Genomic DNA, 22,601 nt, shown 5'->3' on the forward strand with positions numbered 1-22,601 from the left:
AATGCAGAGTGAACAGGTTTCAAGGTGACTGTCGCAATGCATAGCTTGATCCAAAGTCTCTGATTTTAGCAATCTTTGTGACAATTAGTGTGCCTTGTTTTCAGGGAGGAACAACCTGTAATGGGGTATAGAGAGAGAGATCTGGCACTGGGATTAGAGGCGGGTGCTACTGTTGCATCTCTTCTCCAGGAATACAGAGCAGGATGATGGAGGCTGCTGTCATGAGCGTTCTTCCGCTCAGGGTTGTCTTCTCATGACTAACTGGACTTTTATTAGGGTGGTTATTGTAATCTCCGACTATATTAAAACCAGTATTTTGACCTCCAAGTCTAAGGTAATTTATTGAAGGAAACCTAGGGAAGCTTTTCTCCAGAATGAATGGGGTTTATTGAAAGCACTCACTAGTGACTTAATGACACGGCTCTGATGAAAGGTGAGGTGACTGTACAGCATGGAACCTGGAAACAAATCTTGTATCAGTCCCTTCCATTGTACTCGCTTTGATGTCAGCAAATGCAGTAATCACACTGCCACTGGTCACGGTACCTGTAATTTATGAAGAATCTTTATTTTCAATCTTTTTAGGGGAAAACCGTTTAACATGTCTTTTAAAAACAATAAATTGTAAGCTGGCAAGAGGTTATACGGTACATTTGATAAATGTTTTCACGTTAATTTAGTGCAATTTCTTCTGCTTGCCTAAGTATTTAAGCTGGAATTTCTTTTGGCACAGTTACCTATTTATTAAACCCTCAGCAGGAAGGGCAGTTACAACCTACTTCATAGGAGGACCTCAGGCTATACACTCATCTCTTTCTGGAGGCTCATATTGCTCCATCCTGGCTGAGGTGTGTGGCTGCATGGAGCTGCCTGAAAGGGCGGGCGCAGCAAGAGCTGGAGAAGAATCGTCACAACAGAACCACTGACTGACCTCGCCTCGTCTCTTCAGAAACGCTGAGAGAAGGAGACCCATACAGCGTCACGGCACAACCAGCTGCAGAGGTGAGTGACTTACAGCCATAGCAGCTCCTTCAGAGCCACACAGACTACCTCGATGTCCACTCAGCTGAGACTTCGGTTCTTACAAGGCTTTACGGTGTTACTTGTTTGACTGTAAGGATGAAATGCATTCATAAAACACAGAGACCTCAAATCCTCCTCGTGTCACCTGAGTACTTATTTCTGTTTACCTTCTGAATTCATTCAAATTCTGGGTTCTAAGGGCCATTTGTAAAGGGGCAAAAAACTCTTTCAGGCTTGCATAGATAGCTACTTCACTTTGGTTGCATTGTCATCTTCTGGTTCGTTTATTTCATTGTAATAAAAATGAGACTTTTGATCCAGAAATGAAAACAAGATTTCTAGTTAGTAGCAAGTAACCGCCTCCTTTACTGATTACTTTAAAATACAGACAAGGTATTTCAACTATTCACAAATATTTCTGACATATTACAAAGTAACGCAAGAGAAAAAGAAGATCATGATCATATTTAAAGCTAAACAGTTTAAAATGTTTACAAATGCATTGTTTTTTTCCTTTCCAAAATGTTTGTTGGTACAGTTTTGCAAGAGATTGTCTGTTTGGTCAAATAAACTTCTGCTATGCATACTGTGCTTTGTCCTAGGGGACAAATTGGAAAAATATTTTCAAAACAGTACTTTCTCAGAAACAGGGAGTTGGAATATGACCTCTAATGGTCTTGCAACAGTGTCTCTGTGGACTTTGTGCAAGGCTTAACATGAATTTTTTTTTAATGATGGTTTTATAACATGACATGAAGCTGACATTATTTTACATTGTATTTAAGTATTTAAAAGATCTGAGACCTATTTCTTCTATATATACATTTTTGAAGCTTTAAGGCTGCACCACTAACAACATTTTATCAATCTTTCTTTTGTCATTTTCTGAAATGTTACAATTACTTTGTCAAATTTAAAATTGTTAGCAGCAACGATGATGAAATGTTCCTCACTTAAAAAATCCCAAACCAAACAGAAGATTTGCCCGGGAAACTGCACATCACATGCATGATACATAACTAAAAAATTACTCCAAAGTTCTTTTAAATATTTAGTTCCAGCTAGAGCTGATAGTTGTTCTAGTTCTAAAGAATAAAATGTTTATTATATACAGAAGGGTTGGATGGAATATGGACATTTGACAAAGATCACTCAAGGCATTTCATGGTCTGAATTGTTCATACAGCATTAATGCAGCTGCCCTTTTTGCTTACACGTAGGCTTGTGCCACCTGTGGGAAGGGAACATTCCTGGTAGTGTCAACAGGCTCAGTCTTACAAGATGCAAATAATTATCTTCTCCAGGCTGCTCAGTCTTCAGCTGAACCAGGAGTTTCTTGCAGGACTCTGAGCCCTTTAGGGCTTGCTCCTGAGCTAAATGCAAACTTGTACAGCATTGTCAGATGCCAGTTTACATCAGGTAAGCGTTTGGTCTTTTGCCTTCAGCATATTACAACATGAAAAACTGCAACAGCATTTTTCGATGAGCACCATTAACTGACTGGTAATGTATCTATTAGCACAACCAGCAGGATCAAAGAATATGCTTAACTCCTGTCTTGTACAATAAGAAAGCACAGCTGCCAATTACCTTGCAACTAGAGTCTGTAAATATTAAAAACATAAATATGTTAATAACCATACACATATACACAAAACACAGCAGTAGCAATATTACAGGATGCAATGCCTACTCTATATAACTGCTTTTTGTTAATACAGATGCAATACCAAAATAAATGCTATTTAATATGAAGCAAACCCTTCTTCAAAGGTCAATGGCAGTAAGCCAAAGTTCACGTCCAGGCTTCTACTAATCTGAGGTGACTCTGAAGCTAGATCAATCCCACTGCCTATCAAATCTCATCAATGAAAGAGTAGCACTATGGGAAGACAAAGACTATCAGTTAACACTAAACCTTTCTGAGCTGGAGCTTGCTTTTGCCACCATTTGTAATTAATTCTCCCTTTTTCACAAGTGCTCTTTGTGTGAGCACTCACCAGGCTTAACAGGGGATAAAGTTATTACATACCAAATATGATTTAGAGGTGAGGATTAATAGAAATGACCAGCACAGGGTTGGAGTTCCTGAATCCTGGGAGATGCTCTCCATGTTTTTAAGTGACATTTCAGTGAGATTGCACTTAGCAGATCTCCAACTTTTTCTTTTTTTTCGTGCGGTTCTGTTTCAAAGCTTGGTAGGAATAGCATGGGAAGGGCTAGAGGAGATGACTGTGCTGGTCCATTATCTTTGCTAATGCTCTTCAGAGCAGCGTCCTCTCCTCAAGATCACATCATCTAGTCCAATATCCCCTGTTCGTCCTTTCCCTTTCTCGCCTTTGAAAATAACCTGGGAAGAGAAATAGAATGATTTGAGTGCAAAAATAAAGTAAAATGAAAGAAGCTTTGGTTGAGAGAGGTCTCAACAGTAAGAAAGCAGAAGCATAAGAAAGCTGAGGCAATCGTAACTGACTCACAAAAACCTATTTATTCTGCTCAGAATTATGGCTGTTTTTTCTGTTGTGATCCTCTCCCTTCTTCCCTTTCGCAGGGTCTTTGTGAAAAAACAGCAGTTCAGGACAGAGTTGCTCCAGTTGCACCATCTGCTGTAGTGAGATGAACCTCCATGTAAGAGAATCTCAGGCACTTCCTACATATCACCTCTGCGCCTTTTTCATTGTCCCTCATGGCAAACACATAAAATCCTCTGTGTTCTGAAAAATCTTGTCTAATAGAGGAGCTGTCCATTGCTAAAGCACCTTGCAGCTGCCTTAGCTGTGTGAACTAGGAACACCCATCTTTTAACAAATTTTGGCTCCTGCAGACTCATGGTAATCTACAGAAGCACTGGCTCCTCACAAAATGGCAGCAGAAGTTTGGGCATGGATTTATGCAGATCATTAGCAGTCCAGATTTAGCCTGAGTAGGAGAAATTCAACAAATACAAAGCTTGACTAGAAGGACTGGAGCATAAATCAGAGATGATATACAGAATGGCCAGCTGACTTTCAGAAACGCTTCCCCTAAGTCAGTACTGCTCACCTGTGCTACTGCTGTAGATTCAGAAGCCTGAACTGTTTAATACAGTCAGTGTTTTTGACCATGGCTTAGAAATTATTCAAAGCCTGCAGCAAAACTTTGTAAGAGTCTGCTGTTATCACTGAGCTGGAAAGAATTAATACAGATTCATAGATCAGAAATTCAGCTGTGTAGTTAAAAATAATTTGGATGCTTGCTGAAAGCACACTTTTAAATAAGGAGTAGGAATGGTAGAGGTCAGAGAAACTCTATGTTGAATGTACTGAATTATTTTTTAAGAAATGAGTGATTTTGGGTGTACTTTAAAATAATTTACACAGAGCTAATTCATTAAAAAGCATGATGAAGGATTCTGTTCTCCATCCATATTCTCCTCAGGGTTCCAGTAGGCCCCCCCCTAAAATCAATAGTGTTGAGTTGCTTTTGGTTTTTAATTAGCTAGAAAATAAAGCTTCCATATTTCCTCTTGATTTCTCTGTGGCACAGGCCTTGCTTACCTAGAGCTTTCTCTCATTCCCTGATCCTTGGAATAAGTGTCACAGTGGTTCAGGTTAGCAGCCCAGGCTCCCCATGCTGGCTGGAAAAGATGCCAAACTCGACTGTTCTGTAAGGTGCCACGAGGCAGGTCTGGTCTGTGGACCAGCACTCGGTTATGGTTGGCAAGCCATGCTGACAGCTGTTGCTGAGGTGGTCAAGAGAGGCAGGGGACAGTGCAAAGGGGAACTACTGGTCTTGTCTGGGGTCTCTCAAACTCATTTGCTTTTCTGCCAGACAATGTATTAGTGATAGACACTTATTTAAATGAACTGCTCTATCAGGTGAGACAGACCTGAGGATTGCCAGAAGTGTTAAACTTAGCAAAAAAGGGTAAAAATGTGGCAAATATATTGTTCACCTGTTATAAATTTCCATATTCTCAGTCTGACATTGACTTACAGCTAACAATGTCAGGCATGTTTGTTACTATTGCAGAGATAAAGTTTTCAGAAAATTATCTGCGGTAATTACAGCCTTAATATTAATTTTAGAACGATATATTGTGTGTGTTGTAGCCTGCTCCCACCATGAACATTATGATGTGTGAGCTTTTTAGGCCCCCTGATATGTAAGTCAGAGCAAAATAGGCCCTGAAGCACCCAAGCCCCTTCTTCAGATCTGAAATAGAAACTACCTTCAAAGCTAAGCAGAGGTTGAAGAAAAATGCTGAGCTTTTGATATCAGTTTATCACCCAATGTTTCTGAGATTTCCAGGTATTAAAAGATTCTCCATGGCACTTCAGACAGCTTCTTTTGATTGCGCTAAACCATTTTGTGTTATTGGTGTAGTTAAGTCATCATTTACCTCCTTGGCCAGATCAGCTGCAGGTACACTGAAGAGCATAAAACCACGTGAGATTGCACGTGCAACCTCCCTGCATTATCAAAAATGACTTATTTGCAATATCTTTGCCCTGGTTTAGCCAGTTACTAATCCACAGGGGATGATTCTTCCTATTTCATGGTACTGTGTTATTTAAAGCATTGTTCATGAGGAACCTTGATACAGGCTTTTTTTAGAAATCCATGTACAGTATGCCATTGTCCATTAGACTACTCTTTCCTACATGGTGATTTCCTTAAAACGGGCTGTACAAGGTAGCTCAGTACAGGCTATTTTGTCGTTTCCTATATATCTGTTGCTGTAGGTGGAATTTTTTTTTGCATAAAACTAATTTGAAAAAATGCATGACTCTCTTATCTTTAATGTGATTCCATTGGCAGGGATCAAAGTAGTAAAACACAGGCTGAAATTGGACCCAGAAGACAAACAGTCCAGTGCTACACCATGTAAGCGTCTTCAGCTTCTCGTACAAAAAATCAAAAGGCAGCACATGCATTGGTACTTACACTCTTGATGCCTAGTCCTCGTAAAGTTATGTGTGTCCGTCTCCAGCCATGGCCACCATTTCTTCCCCAAACGGCTGGTCCGTGAGCGCTGTTTTTCCTTACAAAGACTTGGAGGGCACCAGAATGCAGTCCGGGCACCTTATGCCTAAATGAGAGGCACAAGTCACCAGCCTGAGCCATGTGACCCAACGGCAGGATAAGATGCGCTACTCCTCCTTCTTTGCCTTTGGGGTCAGAGATGGTAAGATACTGTCCCCCTGCAAAAGAAAAAGCGGTTAGCTTTTTTTTTTTTTTTTAATTCTGCTGTGTTGCAGGACCAAATGCACAAGAGTCATCAAAAAATAAAAAAGGGCTCCACAAGGTCCAGTGAGTCTTAAATAAGGCAGATAGTTGCTGGAACGTGAACCAGAACTGATGCATCTGCCTCCTGCGGGGTAAGAGTTACAGTGCTGGTCTTCTGTTTACATTAGTACCAGTATAGGTCTTGCCCATCTAATTACTTTTTTACAAAGCAAATAATACCTCTTTTGAAAATGAAAATTTCATGTATTCCTTCATTTCTGACAACCCCTTGGTGACCGCATGATTTTAAACCCACAGTGGCATTAAAGCTACTGTGTACATTTATGCATCTTGTAAGCTGCATTTTTTTGCTATTGGATAGATGAATGAGAAGGCCAGCATAGATGTTATCACGTAATTGAGCTACAGTTCCGTCCCTTTCCTTTTGTTTGGGACCTGTATTAACAGGTTAAGTCTCAAAACATATCCATTTGCAAACATGGATAGCCTTTTCATTTAACAGTAATTTAAAATTAATCTGGATTAGATATAGAAAGCTAGAAACAGTAGAGATTTCCAAATGGCTGTTAATTTGATCCACTCGCTGAAGTCTTCTCTAACAGTAGTAAGTTGTCAGTGAACATATATACTTAATTCAAAACCCTATTATTATCTCTGATCATGTATGAAGTAAAGGTGCCTTCATAAAAACACCTAGAACATGAAAAGTAGAGTATCTCAGGTATGGCAACACCCCTTAAACCTAAAAAAAAAAAAAAAAAAAAGCATATACTTCCAGAAGTCCCATGCACCCTTTCACATAGACACTCAAAACTACAATAAATGAGACTTCACCTCTTGGAGAAGACCCACGCCTGTATTTTCTTTGTACTTTTCATTAAAACTTTTGCAAGGTGGATGATAACTTTAAAATCTGAAATTACCACAGGGAGGAGGGTTCATTTTTAAAAAATAAAAATTAAAAAAAAAAAAAAATCTTGCTCTGAACCTAAGATTTTTTTTTTAATGAGATCTGGTTTTTTTAAATCGTTTGTTTTGTCAAAAAATCCAAGTTTAATGAACTTAATGTAAAGGTGGCATTTAGGTTCCTTAGTTGAAACCGAAGATGTAGAAATATTGGGGGTTTGTAATATTGTTGACAGACAGAGTCTTTACTTAATTATAGAATAGAAAAATATTTTTCATTTAAATTGTTGCCCTGCTACTACTCAACCAGAGCTTTATTTTTTGAAAGCCACAATGATTTCCTTCAAAAGCTGTGAGATTTAATGACAATGTACCAGGGCTTGTCACACACTTAAAAAGAAAGCCAACCTTGTTTCCAATTCACTGCTTCTACATAGGTTTTTAAGTTCTTTGGTCTCAATGAGATTTAACAAAGCATAGTAGTATGCTGCTGTCTGGGGCCCCAGATCTGCATTTGGGCCTGAAGTGGGATCCAGTTGGTTGGGGTGGTTTTAGTTTTGGGTTTGTTTTTTTTTTAATGCATTGTTTTTGCATCAAGGTCACTAACTGCTAAAATAAGCATAACAGACTTTAAATAACTGCACCTGTTTGTTGTAGATACAATTATATCACTATAAAAGTACTGACTTGACTCATTAACTGCATCTGTTTCAGATAGTTACAGTGACTGAATCCAATCAATAGGAAACAGATTTAGGTAAGCACAAAGCCAACACATCTGTAGGCAAGCCCCTGCAGGAAAAGGTCCCCTCAAATCAGCATTTTCTGCATGCAAGATAAGCTTCTAAGGCTTCAGCACAGCACCTTTCAAAATGCAGATTCTGATAAACCAATAAATAGCAAACTTTGAAAGGTGAAAGCAAACACTCAGGAACAAGCTGTGAAAATAAATCCTTGCAACAAGGTATTCCCGACAGGAGGGAGTGGGTGGGTGACTTCAAGGGACTAGTTTTAACAGGTTACGTCAACAGCAGCAGAACATACACAGGAAACAAAAAGCTGAGATTGTCCCCGACTGGGAAGCAACACAGGAGAATAAAAAAGTCTAAAAAAAAAAGCCAGTTAAAAATCATAGTTCTGGAACTTAATATGTATTAACAACAATTTCTGAGTACAGCTAATGAATATGCTTTGAGCAACTTTCTCAGAAACAAAGCACTTTTAAATCCACTGTTTCAAAAAGATGTTTGAATTATGTTTGATCTTTTTCAAAACACCAGTCTGCAAGCAGGAGACAGCTACCTGTTTTCTCATCTGCAGGAGGAAGGAGCTCTGCTCTCTGAGTCACTCCTGAGACTTTTTAAGTGTCATAAGGAGCATAGGAAATTCTAGAGCGTGCCTGTGGGTGGGGAGGGGGCCTGCCCAGCAAGTGAAGACAGCATTTCCACTTAGCCAGCTAAACAGCCTGAAAAAGGTGCCGGGTCACCCGCTGCGGTGGCAAATGACTGTCTCATCAAGGCAGTGTAAGGACAGACATCTATGATGAGGTGGTGCATAAGGAAAATGGTTCTCAGTGCCCTCACCCTCCCTCAACTTAACCTATAACATTTTACTGCCTGAGAGTGCATTTCCTTCCGAAGTCTGCCATCCCCTCACATAATGTAAACATTGTGCACTTCAAAGGCTGCTCTTCTGGGTATGAAGTAATCCCATCATTACGGGGAGCCAGAGATGTGTGTCTAATCCCCAGCAAGCACTGTGGGGCAAGCACTGCTGGGGGAAGGGTATGCAGGCAAGGACAGCCAACCTCCCAGTGCCAGACAGTAAAATCAACAGGGGACAAAATACAACTAACTTCCAGCAGCGTAGATGTGCAGTTCTGTTGGGACTACACCGGCAGAGGTGTGCCAGTGGGAGGGGTTGTGGCTTTGGCTAACCACCAGTGCTGATGCCACTCTTCTACCCTACAAGTGACTAGTACGCACTCCCCTGTAATACTCACTGCAAGGTCACTTTTTACCATCCCAAACATACCCATTTTCAGAAGTCTCTGCATATGAGCACCTTCCTTCCAGTTACTTAACAGTTTTCCTATACACGGGCTGCTGTAACTTAGAGTAGAATTCAATAAAATCAAACTGAGAGGTTAAACTAGAACATTAGATTTGGCAGCAGAACAAAGACTATTTCCAGCCCTTTCTATAGTTTTGCTGGTAATATGGAAATAACTAGTTTGCACGGTGGTTTGAAAAATAAGCTTTGTTTCACCATAAATAAAAGTTGTTTTCTAGTCCACATTTTTGTTCTTTCTGGTTCTTTTAAGACAGATAGTCTTTTACTGAATACATTTAGTACTCCTTCGGAGACATTCCTATTGTAAAGATACCAGCTATGATAAAAGTGCAAATTCTCAATTGCTCTTTTATTTTGGGAATCCTCAGGTTTGATTTTTATACACAGAAGAGGTGTGGGTTTGAAATATATCCTGGAACTAAAGGGAACAGAAGGTGTGTAAATTTGTCATAACGTGAGAACTGTCATCAACCTCAAGCCTGGGTGGTTCTTCAACTACAGGATGTGATCGTACACAGGTATCTTACCTGATGCATCCCTCACTGGTTCCCAGTGCAAGTCATCATCTCTGTCCTTGATCCATCCACACAGTCCACTATCAAAATTACAGCTGTGTACCAGCACACCTGGGCAGAACAGAGCAGAAGGTCAAAAAAAAAAAAAAAAGTGATTTGGATTGTGTTGGTTGGGGAACTACAGCAATTTCCCTTTACCTGCTGACACTAGCAAGTAAATATGAAAATTAAATGCAGCAGAAGGAGCACTAGAAAAAGAATCTACAAAAATACTAAAACAATAAAAAGGATGCTAATGGTATTATTAACAATTCACAATATTTTTGTGCTAAATCTGTTAGGAAATAAAACTATAAACATTCACTTAGGTGGTGGGTTTTTTTTCTTTTTACAATGCATAGTTTAAACAAGGGGCATAAGATGTAGGACTCCTGTAAAAATGTATAAAACCCCAAGAAATCTCAAAAAAATCCTAAACCCTAGGCCCTGAACAGGAGATGTAATCTTTACCTGGGTCATCGTTTGCTTCAAATTCATCGGCGGTAATCCCTCTTTCAATTTCAAGTATTTCAAACAGATTATTGCTCACTCCAGGCTGGCGTGGAACTGTGAGAAAAGTAGTTTTTCAGAAATGAATGAGATAAAGGTAGTTAGTGACCTACTTCCTTATCTTTAATAAAAAACAGCAGAGCAGCTCTGGGCATTGTGCTTTTCTTGGAGAACTCAATATATTTAATTATATTTGACATGAAGATTCATAAACTTTATGCCTATGTGATTTATGATTTATGTTGTAACATTTATCTGAGCACTGCAAAAGGTGATTCCAAATCTGCTAGAGGCTCTTCAAATGAAAGCTCCTTTTTTAACTGGGGGGGCGGGGGGGGAGAAAAAAAGCTTTAACCTTGAAGCACACTATTCCCCTCCAAATGCACTTTTAAAGATAGTGGTTTCTCAATAAAATAAAGCCGCATTAAAGCCCTTGCTCAAACTTTCCGATCCACTCACCTTCCACAGATGTTTATAGGAGAATCTCAACAGGAGGCAGTGGTACTTGGAAGAGGCCCCACATGCACCTAACCTTCGAAACACAGCTGAAGGTACCTCCATCTATCTGCAAAGGATTAGAGCTCCCTAAACAGTTATCAGGACGGTACTGAGAGTTCAGAAGGAGGAGCTCTAGTGGAAGCTGGAATTCAACTGTAATCATACTTTTTGCTTTCCAGCACAGTCTGTCTCTGTCCTTCAGCTGCTGTTCTCAGCTGCAAGAAGGAACACTCTTGGTGATTAACAGGCCCAGAGGTTATTAGACATTCAGCAGGCAGGACAACCTGAAATTTAAGAGGTCTTTGCAGGAACAATGGCTGCCAAAGTCAGGTGGCTACAAAGAGTTCCACTTCCTTCTGAAGATGCTGTGCCAGTCTGTATAAGTCTCCAGAAATAACACACCGATGTCATGCCTGATGGACAGCTGTCAACTAGAGATAAACAGATTGCACTGGATAGAGCTGTCTTGGAAATTCCTCTTTTAGAGGCAGGTCTGGTGCATAATTAATAACAGTAGTGGTGTGTTTCAGACACCTCTGTGTGTTTTAGACACCTCTGACACAGTATTTGTAAGGGCCGTATCTATTAAAAACTTGACACATTTTCCATTTGCAGTGCTAAAATAAGTATCTTAATGTCTCTATAGGCTTCTTAGGCAAGCAAGAACAAGAAGTATTGAGATGATTTACAATTCTAAGCTGAAATAAAGGACTGTTGTTTTCAGGAGATCAAATCAAAGGTAAGAAGGAACTTCTTTTGCACTAGGACATGTAAATAGCACTGCTGCAAGAGCTCCACTGAAGCCAGAAGACAGAGGTGAACGAAAAATAAGAATAAAGTAGCTTCCTGCTTTTTGGAATTAGGACAGAATAAGCAGCCTGATAAAAGGTCGACCAAATGCTAATGTATTTTAAAAGTGGTATTACAGGCTACAGATCTTGGATGGAAATTTTGTATGTTAAAAATAAATAAATAAAAAGCTTGAAGTCTGTACGAAACTGATTAACTCCTTAATATTATAGTCATTTTGGAATCATTACGTCTCTTTTTTTTAATCCTTTGTAGATTTTGGATTATGTCTATTTGCAGTCTAGGATATTAATGCTGAAACTGCCTCAAGGACTTTAGGTTGGCTTGGGTAGTAAAGGCCTGTTAATTTTTAAGGATACATTGTAATAATATTTTTGCTGCTTTGTTTAATCTGTGTTTTTGCTTACGTGATTAGAATTTTGAGATTTAACATGAAAGAAACCTTACAAATGTGCACAGTCCACACCACCTAGGCCAATAATCACCCTGCAATACATTTATGCACAAATACTATATTAAATTATATAAAGAAAAAAATCTGTTTACCTCAGGCAGCAAAATATCGAAACAGGAATGCTCTAAAACCATCGTTCACCCTTAATCCCTCCCAGCAGTATACTGCTATCTTTCCTAAGAGCTCTAACATGTAGGCGGGGCAGTTAAACAAGCCCATCATACAGCTATAGTCACACCTGCACAGAGGTGCTTACGGCAGTGTAAGCTGTTCCGACACATAACAGCACAGACGCTCTTGCACTGCTCTAACTGCATTACAGTCATGGACAACCACGAGCAGTAGCTTACGGAGTAGGTACGTGTGTGAACTGTCTATGCGTGCCTAGACCACCGCCGCTGTGGTACACACAGCGGCTATTGGCACCATTTAAATTCAGCTGCAGTGGGTTTGCTGAGGGATGTTAAAAACTGGTAATTCAATTTGCCAGCCACCTAGGACAGCAAATTTTGTAGGAGTACTTACTTACAAAGCCTGGAAAACTAACAGCATCCTGTAAGTTACTTACTGTCATTTCTGGCAGGACAGTGCTCTGACTGCAATTTCGCCGTAGATAAGCCCTCACAGTGGAGTTTTTGCCTTGCGTTACAACCACGCTGCAGGCTGCTGCTTCCTGGAATGCAGCAGTCCCCGCGCACAAGACATATCTATGCTGCACCCCCAGGGACTATCACCTTGCTTTTCCTCTTCTTGGACTGCGCTAAGGAAAAAAGATACTGTTCCTTTCCTATGCTATGAAGAACAAGTCGGCAATCCGCTTCAAAACTGCTGAGCGCAGCATACGTACGGACTGTAGCTGCTAGTCTGGAATGGACACGCAGCCTTTTCTTGAAGTATCTTTACATCTGCCACATCCACACGGCACAGGGATGGAAAGAGGCCAGCCACGGCAGCAGACGGAAAAGCAAGCTGCCCTCTCCCTGAGCTGCAGGAGGACTCCAGCCTGCGAGGAACCTCACAGTGCCATCACCCTCAGGCCCCCACATACACACCAGCAACGGGATGCCCATATCCTCTTCTCATCTAGGTTAACACTGAACTTAACACTCTACACCTCCATATCTTCCTGTCCTTCCCCTGCCCCTTAAGTTTTGCTTGGGGACCAAAGGCTCAGACCACAGACTCGCAGATGGTTACAGGGCTCTAAATGAACACTGGCAGAGAGCATTGAGGAAACCCACTGCCATGCTCTTAAGATTTGTAGGATACTCGGGGGTCACAGTCTCAATGTATGTGCTTGCTCTGTGGATCCCCTTCCCAGTCCCTCGGAAAATACTGCAGAAATATTGGGAATTTATTTGCCAAACTACTTCAGTTTACTTACTAAAATACCATTTCTAATGCACTGCTATTTTTTTACAAATCTGAGTTACATCTGTGCACACACACAAGCATTCCCCAAATTAAAGTTGATATATTTGCCTATAATTAAAGCTCTACAAAAAAGTATTTCTTCAAAACTTTATTCCCTAAAGTTCTCTCCAAACACTGCTGTTACGAACTTCTAGAAAAATGTGTTGCAGAACTTTAAACCAGTCACTTCAGTGCTCAGAACTAATTAGAGGAATGTGCACTTGATACGAAACAAGAGTTACCGTAAGAGATGTGGGACTTTAAACCCACGTATACACTTCTTTTTGTCACAACGACTACTATGTTGAGTGGTGATCGTGGAAGAAAGCATTTGGCACAATTATTTTCTGCAAGCTTTCCAAGCCCTTTCTGTGTACTTTATATAGTGTATCACTGTGCTTTTCGCTTAATTTCAATGGTTTGATAAATCTTGTTAAATATAAACTTGGCTTCTTTTTCTTGGAGAATTTTATAAGCTCTGAGTGAGCCAATACATCAACACTACCATATTCTCAAAGTTCATGAGCGAAGTTCTTCATAGATGCATGAATGTGGGGGGGGGGGGACACATTTAATAACTGCAGAAGACTGATTTCTTATTAGCTCTTTAATCCTTTGGAAAAACAGCAGGACTTTTTTTTTCATTTACTTGCTAATTGCTGAGTTTGGGAGTGTAAGAGATGGTGTGTACATGTCAGGTTATTTGTAACTACAGAATAATCACTGTTTTGGTGTTACAAAACCAAAACAAAACATGGAGTGCGCTTCATGTTATTAGTAATCGTTACTACTATTACTAATGCAGTGTTCTGCCTTGCAACAAACACTGTGTTCTTATGCAATTCCATTCCACACAATAATCATGACCAAGTTTCCCATTTGTTAAAAACAACAACAACAAAAAAAGAACAAAGATTTTTTGACTGAATAGTTATGATTGCAAGTTGTTAAATCCCACTTCCAGAAACCCCCCACAAGTGATGAGATCTCACACAGAACTATTAGGAAATAGCTAAAAAGAAGGGTAGTCCAGAGGTCAGTCAGACTTAGTAAACAAGAATATGTCCTGTTTTCCTCCAGGGAAGACTTCCATATATGCTGGGCTAAAAAGAAGGGGCAACAGAGAGGTACACTTCACCCTTTTATCTGGATACCTGCAGTGTCCAGGATATGTTGCCTAAAACTCTGCATACTCAAATTCTGCAGTGAGAATTATTTCAGAAAGGGCTTTCATGGACTGTCCCATCCTCTAACGGTACCATCTGCATAAGAGGGGAGGGATGGTGCTAGTGTGCAACCACGCTAAAGTCCAGTCTTGCACTTCTCAGGCAGTTACAAGGCTCATTAACTTTGACCTAAATCAAACATCTTATTATATATTTTCCCAGAAGATTTTCTGAAAAGCAACCTGCCTGCTTTTCTATGAGCAGCTATCAGGAGGTGCAGTGACAACTGAGTTTCAGGGAAGCACAGCTAAAATAAGTAGTCTATAGAAGCTTGCGTATCAGATCTGGGGACACAACTAGCTGGAAGATTGATGAAGGGTGTGATTTGTAAGAGTCCTAGATCTTGTGATTTAGCTTCAGAGTACAAAGAGGAACAAGGTGCCTATATTAATGCTTAAATATTAAGACAAATACATTTTAATAGGTGCCAGAACAGTGAAGACAAATGAAATGCTATTGTAAAATGATGCTACTCTAATGATACCAAGAAATAACAAAACCCACATTCTTTGATTTTAGCATTTCCCTTTTTTCAACAGCTTCACGGATCACATAACTGTATTTACTGCACTAAGGACTTTTCAGGGGGAGCAGAAAGAATCAATTTTTAATCCAATCGTTAAATTTTTTTAATAGCTGTTATGAGAAAAGTCTCCTAATTCCAATCTTTTCAGCTCCACTAAGGGCTAAGAAGGAAAATTGCTGAACTATCTTTTAATACAGATAAGGGGTTTTGTTCTTGCTCTGCTGATATCTAGTGTTATGCTTTGTCTTTAAGTTTATGCTCTTAATGCTTATCACCCAGATCCCGATGGTAGCAGAAATTCACAGTCTTACTGAGTATGTTCTATTTGTTAGAGGCTTTATCCAAGTAACCAGAAAAGATTCCTCTGTACTTCACTGTAGTTTGTATCAGGCCTGAAACAGTTAAATATTAAGCCATCGCTGCATTCCTCCCTCATTGCCATTCCCCCCATATCCATATCAGGAGAAGATTATCCTTGGTGCCAGATTCCACTGCCTGCATCTGACTAAGTGGTTCAAAGGCCAAGTGTAGGAATTCCATTTTAAAAAAATACTCATTTTTTTGTTCTCTGAAAAAGCAGCTCCCCAAAGTCACTGCAAGCATTTTTAGAAAAGGGGTAAAGCATCTAAAGAAATGCAACAACCCAATACCTTTCAAAAATTGCAAAGGTATTTAAATAAAGTTATCAGCACTATTATCATTTGTCCTCTGTCACCACTGAACAGACCAATTTCACCGGTCCTCAGCTGATTTCAAGCTGAGCAGCACATTCAAGAGTGTTCTGAAGTGAAAGCTTAGGACAAGTTTACTCAGCATGTGGGATGGCACGTCAAATAATAACGAAGGGAGAAAATAGGGAGCAGCAGGTTACCAAGGTAAGCTCAGGAAAAGGCTAAAAAATGAAAAATTAAAATTTGAGAGATGCTTGCAGAAAACAAGTACACTTGCCCAGGCATGTTTCCTCTCCTGGTGTGGACCAATCCCAGACCACCTGTTGTTTGCATGATTTGGCCTAGTGCACTAGGACATCTATCAGTGTACAGCGCACCAACTAGCCCTTTCCCATGGCTTGCCTAACATCAAGTACCACCTATTCAGGTAGCTAAACAAAGCAGCATTTACTGACATGCTGCTTTGTCAAAGTCTGGCTAAGGCTTCAGAGCCTGAGGGGGAAAAAAAGGAAGGAAAAAGTCCATGCATCACAAGATAACATAGTTTAAAAACACAACTTTAAATATTGAGGTCTTCAGCAGATACTAAGGGCTGGAAGATCAGAATTGCCAGCAGTCGCTGGCTACAGTGCTCTCTGTGCTGGGTTTTGCCCATCCTTGTGTGACAAAACACTACATTTTGTGACTCTTTGGGATACAACAGCCCCTGGGGACACACAAGGAAGCAGCCATCTTAGAAGACACCATAACTCTTCTGAAGACTTTACAAAACTGAAGTCCTACTTCATGATCTGAGTGGATCTAACATCAATTTCCTCCTCTGTTTTCCAAGACGGTGTTATAAGGTGACTGAATTGCTGCCTGCGTTCTCCCATGGGAAACAAATAAGGAAGGCCAAGAGTGAGGCCTTCTCTTCTCTTTTCAGGCAGGCATATGGGGACCACAGTGCAAATTCATTTTTGAGCTTCTTTGCTGCCTCAACTGGAGAAGCAGATGATGTGGGGAAATGAACCTAAAGAGGCTCAGCATAAGCTAAATGAAATTAGCTTATATCCACAACCCAGGAATACTGCAAAGATGTCTGATGTGGGTGAGATTAAAACAGCAACAGTTCTGAAGGAATTAGCTGAAAGAGCTCCTTCCCTGAGGAAACAGAGGCAAGTGAAAAATCCACAAATGTTTTTGGAGGTGTGGGGGGGGGATGTTGGCACATCCACACGGCAGATAAGCAGCACGTCAGAGGTTAGCTAAATGTTACTAGTTATTTCAGTTTAAAATTCTGTATTATCTTAACATCATGATCGCTGACATTGTGTTTGGCTGTGAGGAATGCTTTTTGAGAGGCCCTGGCTTACGCTTGGTGGAAGCGCTGCCTTTCTGAGCTTGCGGTGCCTCACACAGAGCAGCTGCAGCCGAACAGTCAGGCACACAGCGACCCACGGGCCCGGAGCAGGGGCAGGGCTGGCCTGCAGCACGCCAGCAGGAACCCGAAGCTTAACCCACCCGGCAAATGCCATCTATAAGCTAACATGAAAGGCATTTGAGCTAACGCACTTCACCTCGCATTTGCCACCAGCCAAGAGCACGCACGCAGCCAGTTCTGCAGCCCAGCTAAGGCCCAGGAACTCGGCGTCTGGCAGTAATGCTCCCATGCTGCTGAACCCCTGGTGTGATGACATTTGTTGAGTATCTCTGTATTATCCTCAGAAGTGCAGGTCTCGGAGCAGGTGAGGACAAGCTGAGTCATGCCCTGCACATCCCATTGTAGTAATGTATGTGGTTATAACTTTTCTACCTGTTTTTCTAGATGTCCCACATAAGGAAACGTAACTTCACTCCTTCCCCAATAGATAAAGTAACACCTTACTCTACAGCAATGCTTTCCTTGACAAGGTAGCGCATTCTTCTGGAACAGAACCGTTTTGCACCTGACTGTAGTTTTCAAATCCTAAACAAGTGCTTTTGTGCACTCACTAAAAAAATACCTCTGGACAGAGAGGAAGTGGGAGGGGACACCAGTGACCACCACCTAGATAATACTTTCAAAGTAGTCATGAAAGACGGACGGACAGAGACAGACGGACGGAAAGACTTCTGCCACACAGTTATGTCACACACGTGTGTATATCAAGTATATCTTTAGCACGGGATAGAAGAAGAAATAATATGGGACTCAAGACACATATCTATCGACCTCATCTGAGGAGCTATCTGTCCCTGTATTACCTAGTGAAGCCAGTAATGGTTGCTGGTGCTTGACCTGTTGGAATCCTGCTGTATTGTGCACTGAAGCCTTTGAAGCTATGTATGTATATCACAAACCTCAAAGAGTGGCAGCTGACCTAAACAGTTGAGAAACACTTAGCAGAGATCAACTTTTCATGTGTTTGTTGTATGTACCATAATGCAAGCTTACAGTCAGAAAACAAACTCTCTTTTACTTTCCTACTTTCCAAACCCCTCTATCTCAAGCATACGTATTGAAAGCATTAGCTTCAAAATTGAGCCTCTAGGGACAATACAGAAAGAGGAATTGTAAATAATAAGCTTTATACAGATGATTGTTGTGACTTCATGAAAACAGCTGAAAACTACCCCTCTGCTTTAGAATCCCAGAGAACAGCTGCAACACGAGACAGCCTGGGACACACAATGCTGGAATCTAGAATAATTTCCACAGAATTCTATATTTTTAACTATTGGTTCCCATTATATTAAGTTTTGGGAGTCTTTACTACATTTCTTTTTAGAATTTTATGTAAAAATGTTTTTATATTTTAACTGAATATAGATTGTTTAAAAAACGACCTTGAATAAGCCAAAAGCACACTCCTCTGAGTAGTACCAGGATTTATCTTCCCAAATTCTAAGTCAGCTTTTGTCTCCTTTTTAAATTTATCAAACTGTCTACAACGGATAAGATGTCAGCAGGGAAAACAAACCATTTTTTACAAGGAACAAAATATATCACTGTGTAATGACCTAAAAGAACACAGTCCAAGAAGTTACCGCATAGATGCTAAAGCAACTGGAAAAAAACTCCCACGTTGCTTGTACACCTGCTCTGAGACAGCAAACTTTTCCTCCTACTACATTGCTTCAGCAGCTTTACTGTACAAGTTGAAAGGAGAAGGGCCGATGCAGCACACCCTTCCCGTCTCTAAAATTAGCGGCAGAACTAAAGATGAAATCGGGTGTTGATTATTTCTTGGCAGACGTGTAACTCTGCATGTGCCAGTAATGTCTTCTGTGGTATGCACTAAAGCTGGTGTAGAAATGGTGCTGTAGCTTTCAGAGCAGCTCTTAAAATGACATGTGTTCATGCTATGAGAATCTTTACTATCTTAAGCTTTTCATGTACCCATTTTCATAGATGCAGTCCATAAAATTAGCCTCTATGTTATTTTTATGCAATTTTGCCATTGCTTGGTCATAAACATCCAAGACTATTTGAATTCATACAATAAGGTAAGATAACAGAGTCTTTAAATAATCAGATATGGTCCCATTTCTTACCATTCTTAAAGCTAAGGAAATACGCTAAGAGTGACTCTGAACTCCCTGAATTTGAATCCATTAAGTATTTATGAGTTATGCGGCATTTCAATATTTTTCAATAAAATGTCTTTCGTTCTCCAAAACTTTCATCTGAAAGCGTAATTAGGTCAAGCACTTATACAGGACGATATGGTCACGAATAATTTCAGGAAGAAAAACTGAAATTTTTGGTTGAGTTGATCCAAAATTTCCTCCCCACAATTATTTGTGCAGCTTTACCATATGAACACTTTCAGTTTTGTGGTTTTGTTCTCACTGATAAAGTGTTCCCAAAAAAAAACCCCAAACAGTACAGTGCATGCTTCCACTTCACTGTATCTACAATTCTGATATATGAAAGGATACGTAAAATTACTTACTGAACACATCTCCGCGGGGTTTCTGAGGATCTATCTGGATCCTGTTGTCATCTCGAATTCCTTGGGAAGATGTAGTTTCAATGGGAACATGTGAAGGCTCTTCAGTTGTTATCAGAGGAGTTCTTTGTGGCGGTAGTGTAGGTCTTAATGTTGTAGGTTGAGGTGGTGGTGGAGGTGGAGGCCTCGTCACTGGCCTTGTTGTCACTGGCACATACCTAGTGGTTGGCTTTGCTGTCAGTCGAGTTGTTGGCCTGGGTGTAGGATGAGTCGTTGGCCTGGTCACCGGCCTTTCTGTAACAATAGCAGGTACATATGGTGGCCTGAGGGGTTGCCTTGTGCCTCCAACACCAGGAATCCTATTGGTTATACCACCGCCTCCCTTAGGAAGCGTGCTGTTGCCCTTGAATATATGATATGGACAAGGTGGTTCAATCATAACATTAGGAATAACTGCAAAGAGAATCAAAACAGGACCAAAATGGACATCCGAGTGTCTTGCCCCAGAAACTTAACAGTGTATTTCATTATGACCTGGAGAGTCTTTGCTGAAATAATTTCTCTTCTTCCAAATGTTTCCACTAATCCGAAACATACTTTAGCATCAGCATTGCTGAATTATCACATCCCTTTAGATAGCACTTCTCATTACAACAGTTTAGAGATGATTTAGAATGACTGAAGGCCAAGAGACTTCCACCCTCACCTCCTCCCAAGCATCAACTCTTTCAGAGGTGGTAAAACTTACCTAAAAGCACTGTCAGTAAAAGAGCATGGACAGGAAGATGTGAGTTAAGCAGCTCTCTAAACTGGACAAGTCTGTAGTCAGGAGCGGAGGCAAGTTTAGTAAGACTTCAGTGTTACAACCATTTTGGTCATGGATGGGCAGATACCTTTGGCTTAAGAAAGTTATCTTTCAGACCTCTCCACTTCTTCTAAACTTTTCTCCTTGTCAATAAGCATTAATCATTTTACAGAGATTGAACCTAAGCCAATAGCCTTCATTTACATCTTTACCTTTGCTAACACCAGGAAACTAAGTAAATGGCGTTTTTTCAGCCTCCACAAAAAGGAGGTGGTGAACTGAGCACCACCTACACCACAGTGACAGTGCCTACAGTACCATCTCCCCCAGTATTTCATACAGGACAACAAATTTTAACTTGGTTTCACAAGGGGAGTTTCTGCAGACATGAAATCCAAGAACATCTGTTTTGTTATTTATAATTTTCTATTTGTTACTAAGCCTTTTATATCTCACTGGAGATCTTAAAAACCCCAATAAGAACTCTAGTCACATATTTTGTGTACAAGTGTTTCAAGTATAACACACAGTTAAAATTAAGAACTACTGTTTGTTAAACAATGAATTGTTTGATGACAGCAGGTAAAAAGGTTTTCTCTCTGGCAGCCTGTTTATTACTATTCCTTTGAATACCCTGTGGGTTTTATATTACAGTATATTAAAATATAAAATACACTTTAGGACTATGTCCCAGTAACACATGAAGTGCATCCACATATAATTGCAAGCACTCAGGTTGTGAAAGATCACCTTAGCCAGATCACATTACCGTGACAGCTGTGACTGCTACAGCCAAAGGAAACAAGTCCGCAATGGTACTGCTCTTTAAAGAGATCAGTGAGTCACCAAAGACCAGAACCCATGTATGAACACAGCATCCTCAAAAAGATTCAGCAGATGTCATAGAGCTGCACAGTCCTGAGGGATGTCAAACATGGGAGAGCAATAACGGCCTATTCTGTACCAAGGGGGACGGCTGCTTCTCCCAAGAGAGGTGAGGAAGGGAACTCTCCAACAGGGAATGCTTCCAGAGAAATCCTCCCTCTCAGCTCTGCTCACATCTGGGGAGCAGTGGGGAGTGGCTGGGGTGAGCTGCTGAAATGGGCCAGTGGCAGAGTGTACATAATAACAGGGTATGAGTAATATGTACTGTTTGACCAGACCTACCCTGCTTACTCAGTTCTCATCCTGAAGCAATCTCTAGAATGAAGCTGTGAATAGGGAGAGGTGAATTTCTTTCTAATTATGAAAATGTCTTAGGAAAAGGTATTTTTACCAAGGCATGCTAAGACTCAGAAAACTCTAACTACATTCCCTGGTCTCTTATGAAGTATTACAAATAGTTAAGAGAAAATGAGCCTGATAGTGCTGTATGTCAACATTTACAACATGGGACACATTTACTTTCAGAATTCCTTTTTTAAAAGGAGCATTACATACGTATGCAGTTTGTTCCATTGTCTCTGTACCCTTCTTTACACTTGCATTTGTAGGATCCTGGTGTATTGTAACATCGTGAAAAACTACCACACTGATGGTGGCCAAGGGAACATTCATCTATATCTGCAACAGAAAGTTACGTTAAAAAAATCATTTACATCAAAGAAACTTACTTTCCGCTTATCCCTGCAAAAACACAAACAGTAGTATGGTCATTAGGAAAATATTATTAATTTTGAAAAATTTAATAAAACTGAATTGCCAAGGGGAAAAGGAAGATAGTCACAAATCAATGCGATGATACAAACGTCAGAGTAAAAGAGACTATTGTGCAACTCTGGTATTGCTCAGCTTATACTTTAGCATCAGCTTCAGTGATGTGGTGTGGGTAGATTGCAGTTGAGATCATGAAGATCACAATTTTAATAACCACTTCTTGAAGGTGACATGATAAGAAAAGAAAAACTGAGTGTACGAATATGTATGTTCTTAATCACACAGGTATGAAACTGTTTTTTCATAAAATGCTTCCTCTATTATACATCTGTA

General features: G+C 40.3%; 1 protein-coding gene and 1 long non-coding RNA gene across 8 annotated transcripts in view; one reads left to right on the top strand and one right to left on the bottom strand.

Moving 5' to 3' along the window:
- Positions 1-5,925, top strand: part of LOC128135977 (uncharacterized) — a 36,743-nt gene extending 30,818 nt beyond the window's left edge. For all 3 annotated transcript variants that reach the window (XR_008233236.1, XR_008233237.1, XR_008233238.1), the window contains 3 exons: positions 757-1,002; positions 2,244-2,442; positions 3,575-5,925. This is a non-coding gene — a long non-coding RNA (uncharacterized LOC128135977). The remainder of the gene's footprint in view (positions 1-756; positions 1,003-2,243; positions 2,443-3,574) is intronic.
- NPNT (nephronectin) overlaps positions 538-22,601 on the bottom strand; it is a 55,192-nt gene continuing 33,128 nt past the window's right edge. For 4 of the 5 annotated variants that reach the window (XM_052775045.1, XM_052775030.1, XM_052775037.1 and 1 more), the window contains 6 exons: positions 22,053-22,175; positions 19,811-20,260; positions 10,257-10,352; positions 9,759-9,857; positions 5,950-6,206; positions 538-3,373 (listed from right to left, as the gene is read on the bottom strand). In XM_052775045.1, coding sequence (XP_052631005.1) covers positions 3,278-3,373; positions 5,950-6,206; positions 9,759-9,857; positions 10,257-10,352; positions 19,811-20,260; positions 22,053-22,175 — 1,121 coding nt within the window. In that variant the 3' untranslated portion in view covers positions 538-3,277. The remainder of the gene's footprint in view (positions 3,374-5,949; positions 6,207-9,758; positions 9,858-10,256; positions 10,353-19,810; positions 20,261-22,052; positions 22,176-22,601) is intronic. The other variant, XM_052775054.1, reaches the window with a different exon arrangement.

This window comes from Harpia harpyja, chromosome 2, assembly GCF_026419915.1.
Source record: "Harpia harpyja isolate bHarHar1 chromosome 2, bHarHar1 primary haplotype, whole genome shotgun sequence".
Lineage (NCBI taxonomy): Eukaryota > Metazoa > Chordata > Aves > Accipitriformes > Accipitridae > Harpia > Harpia harpyja.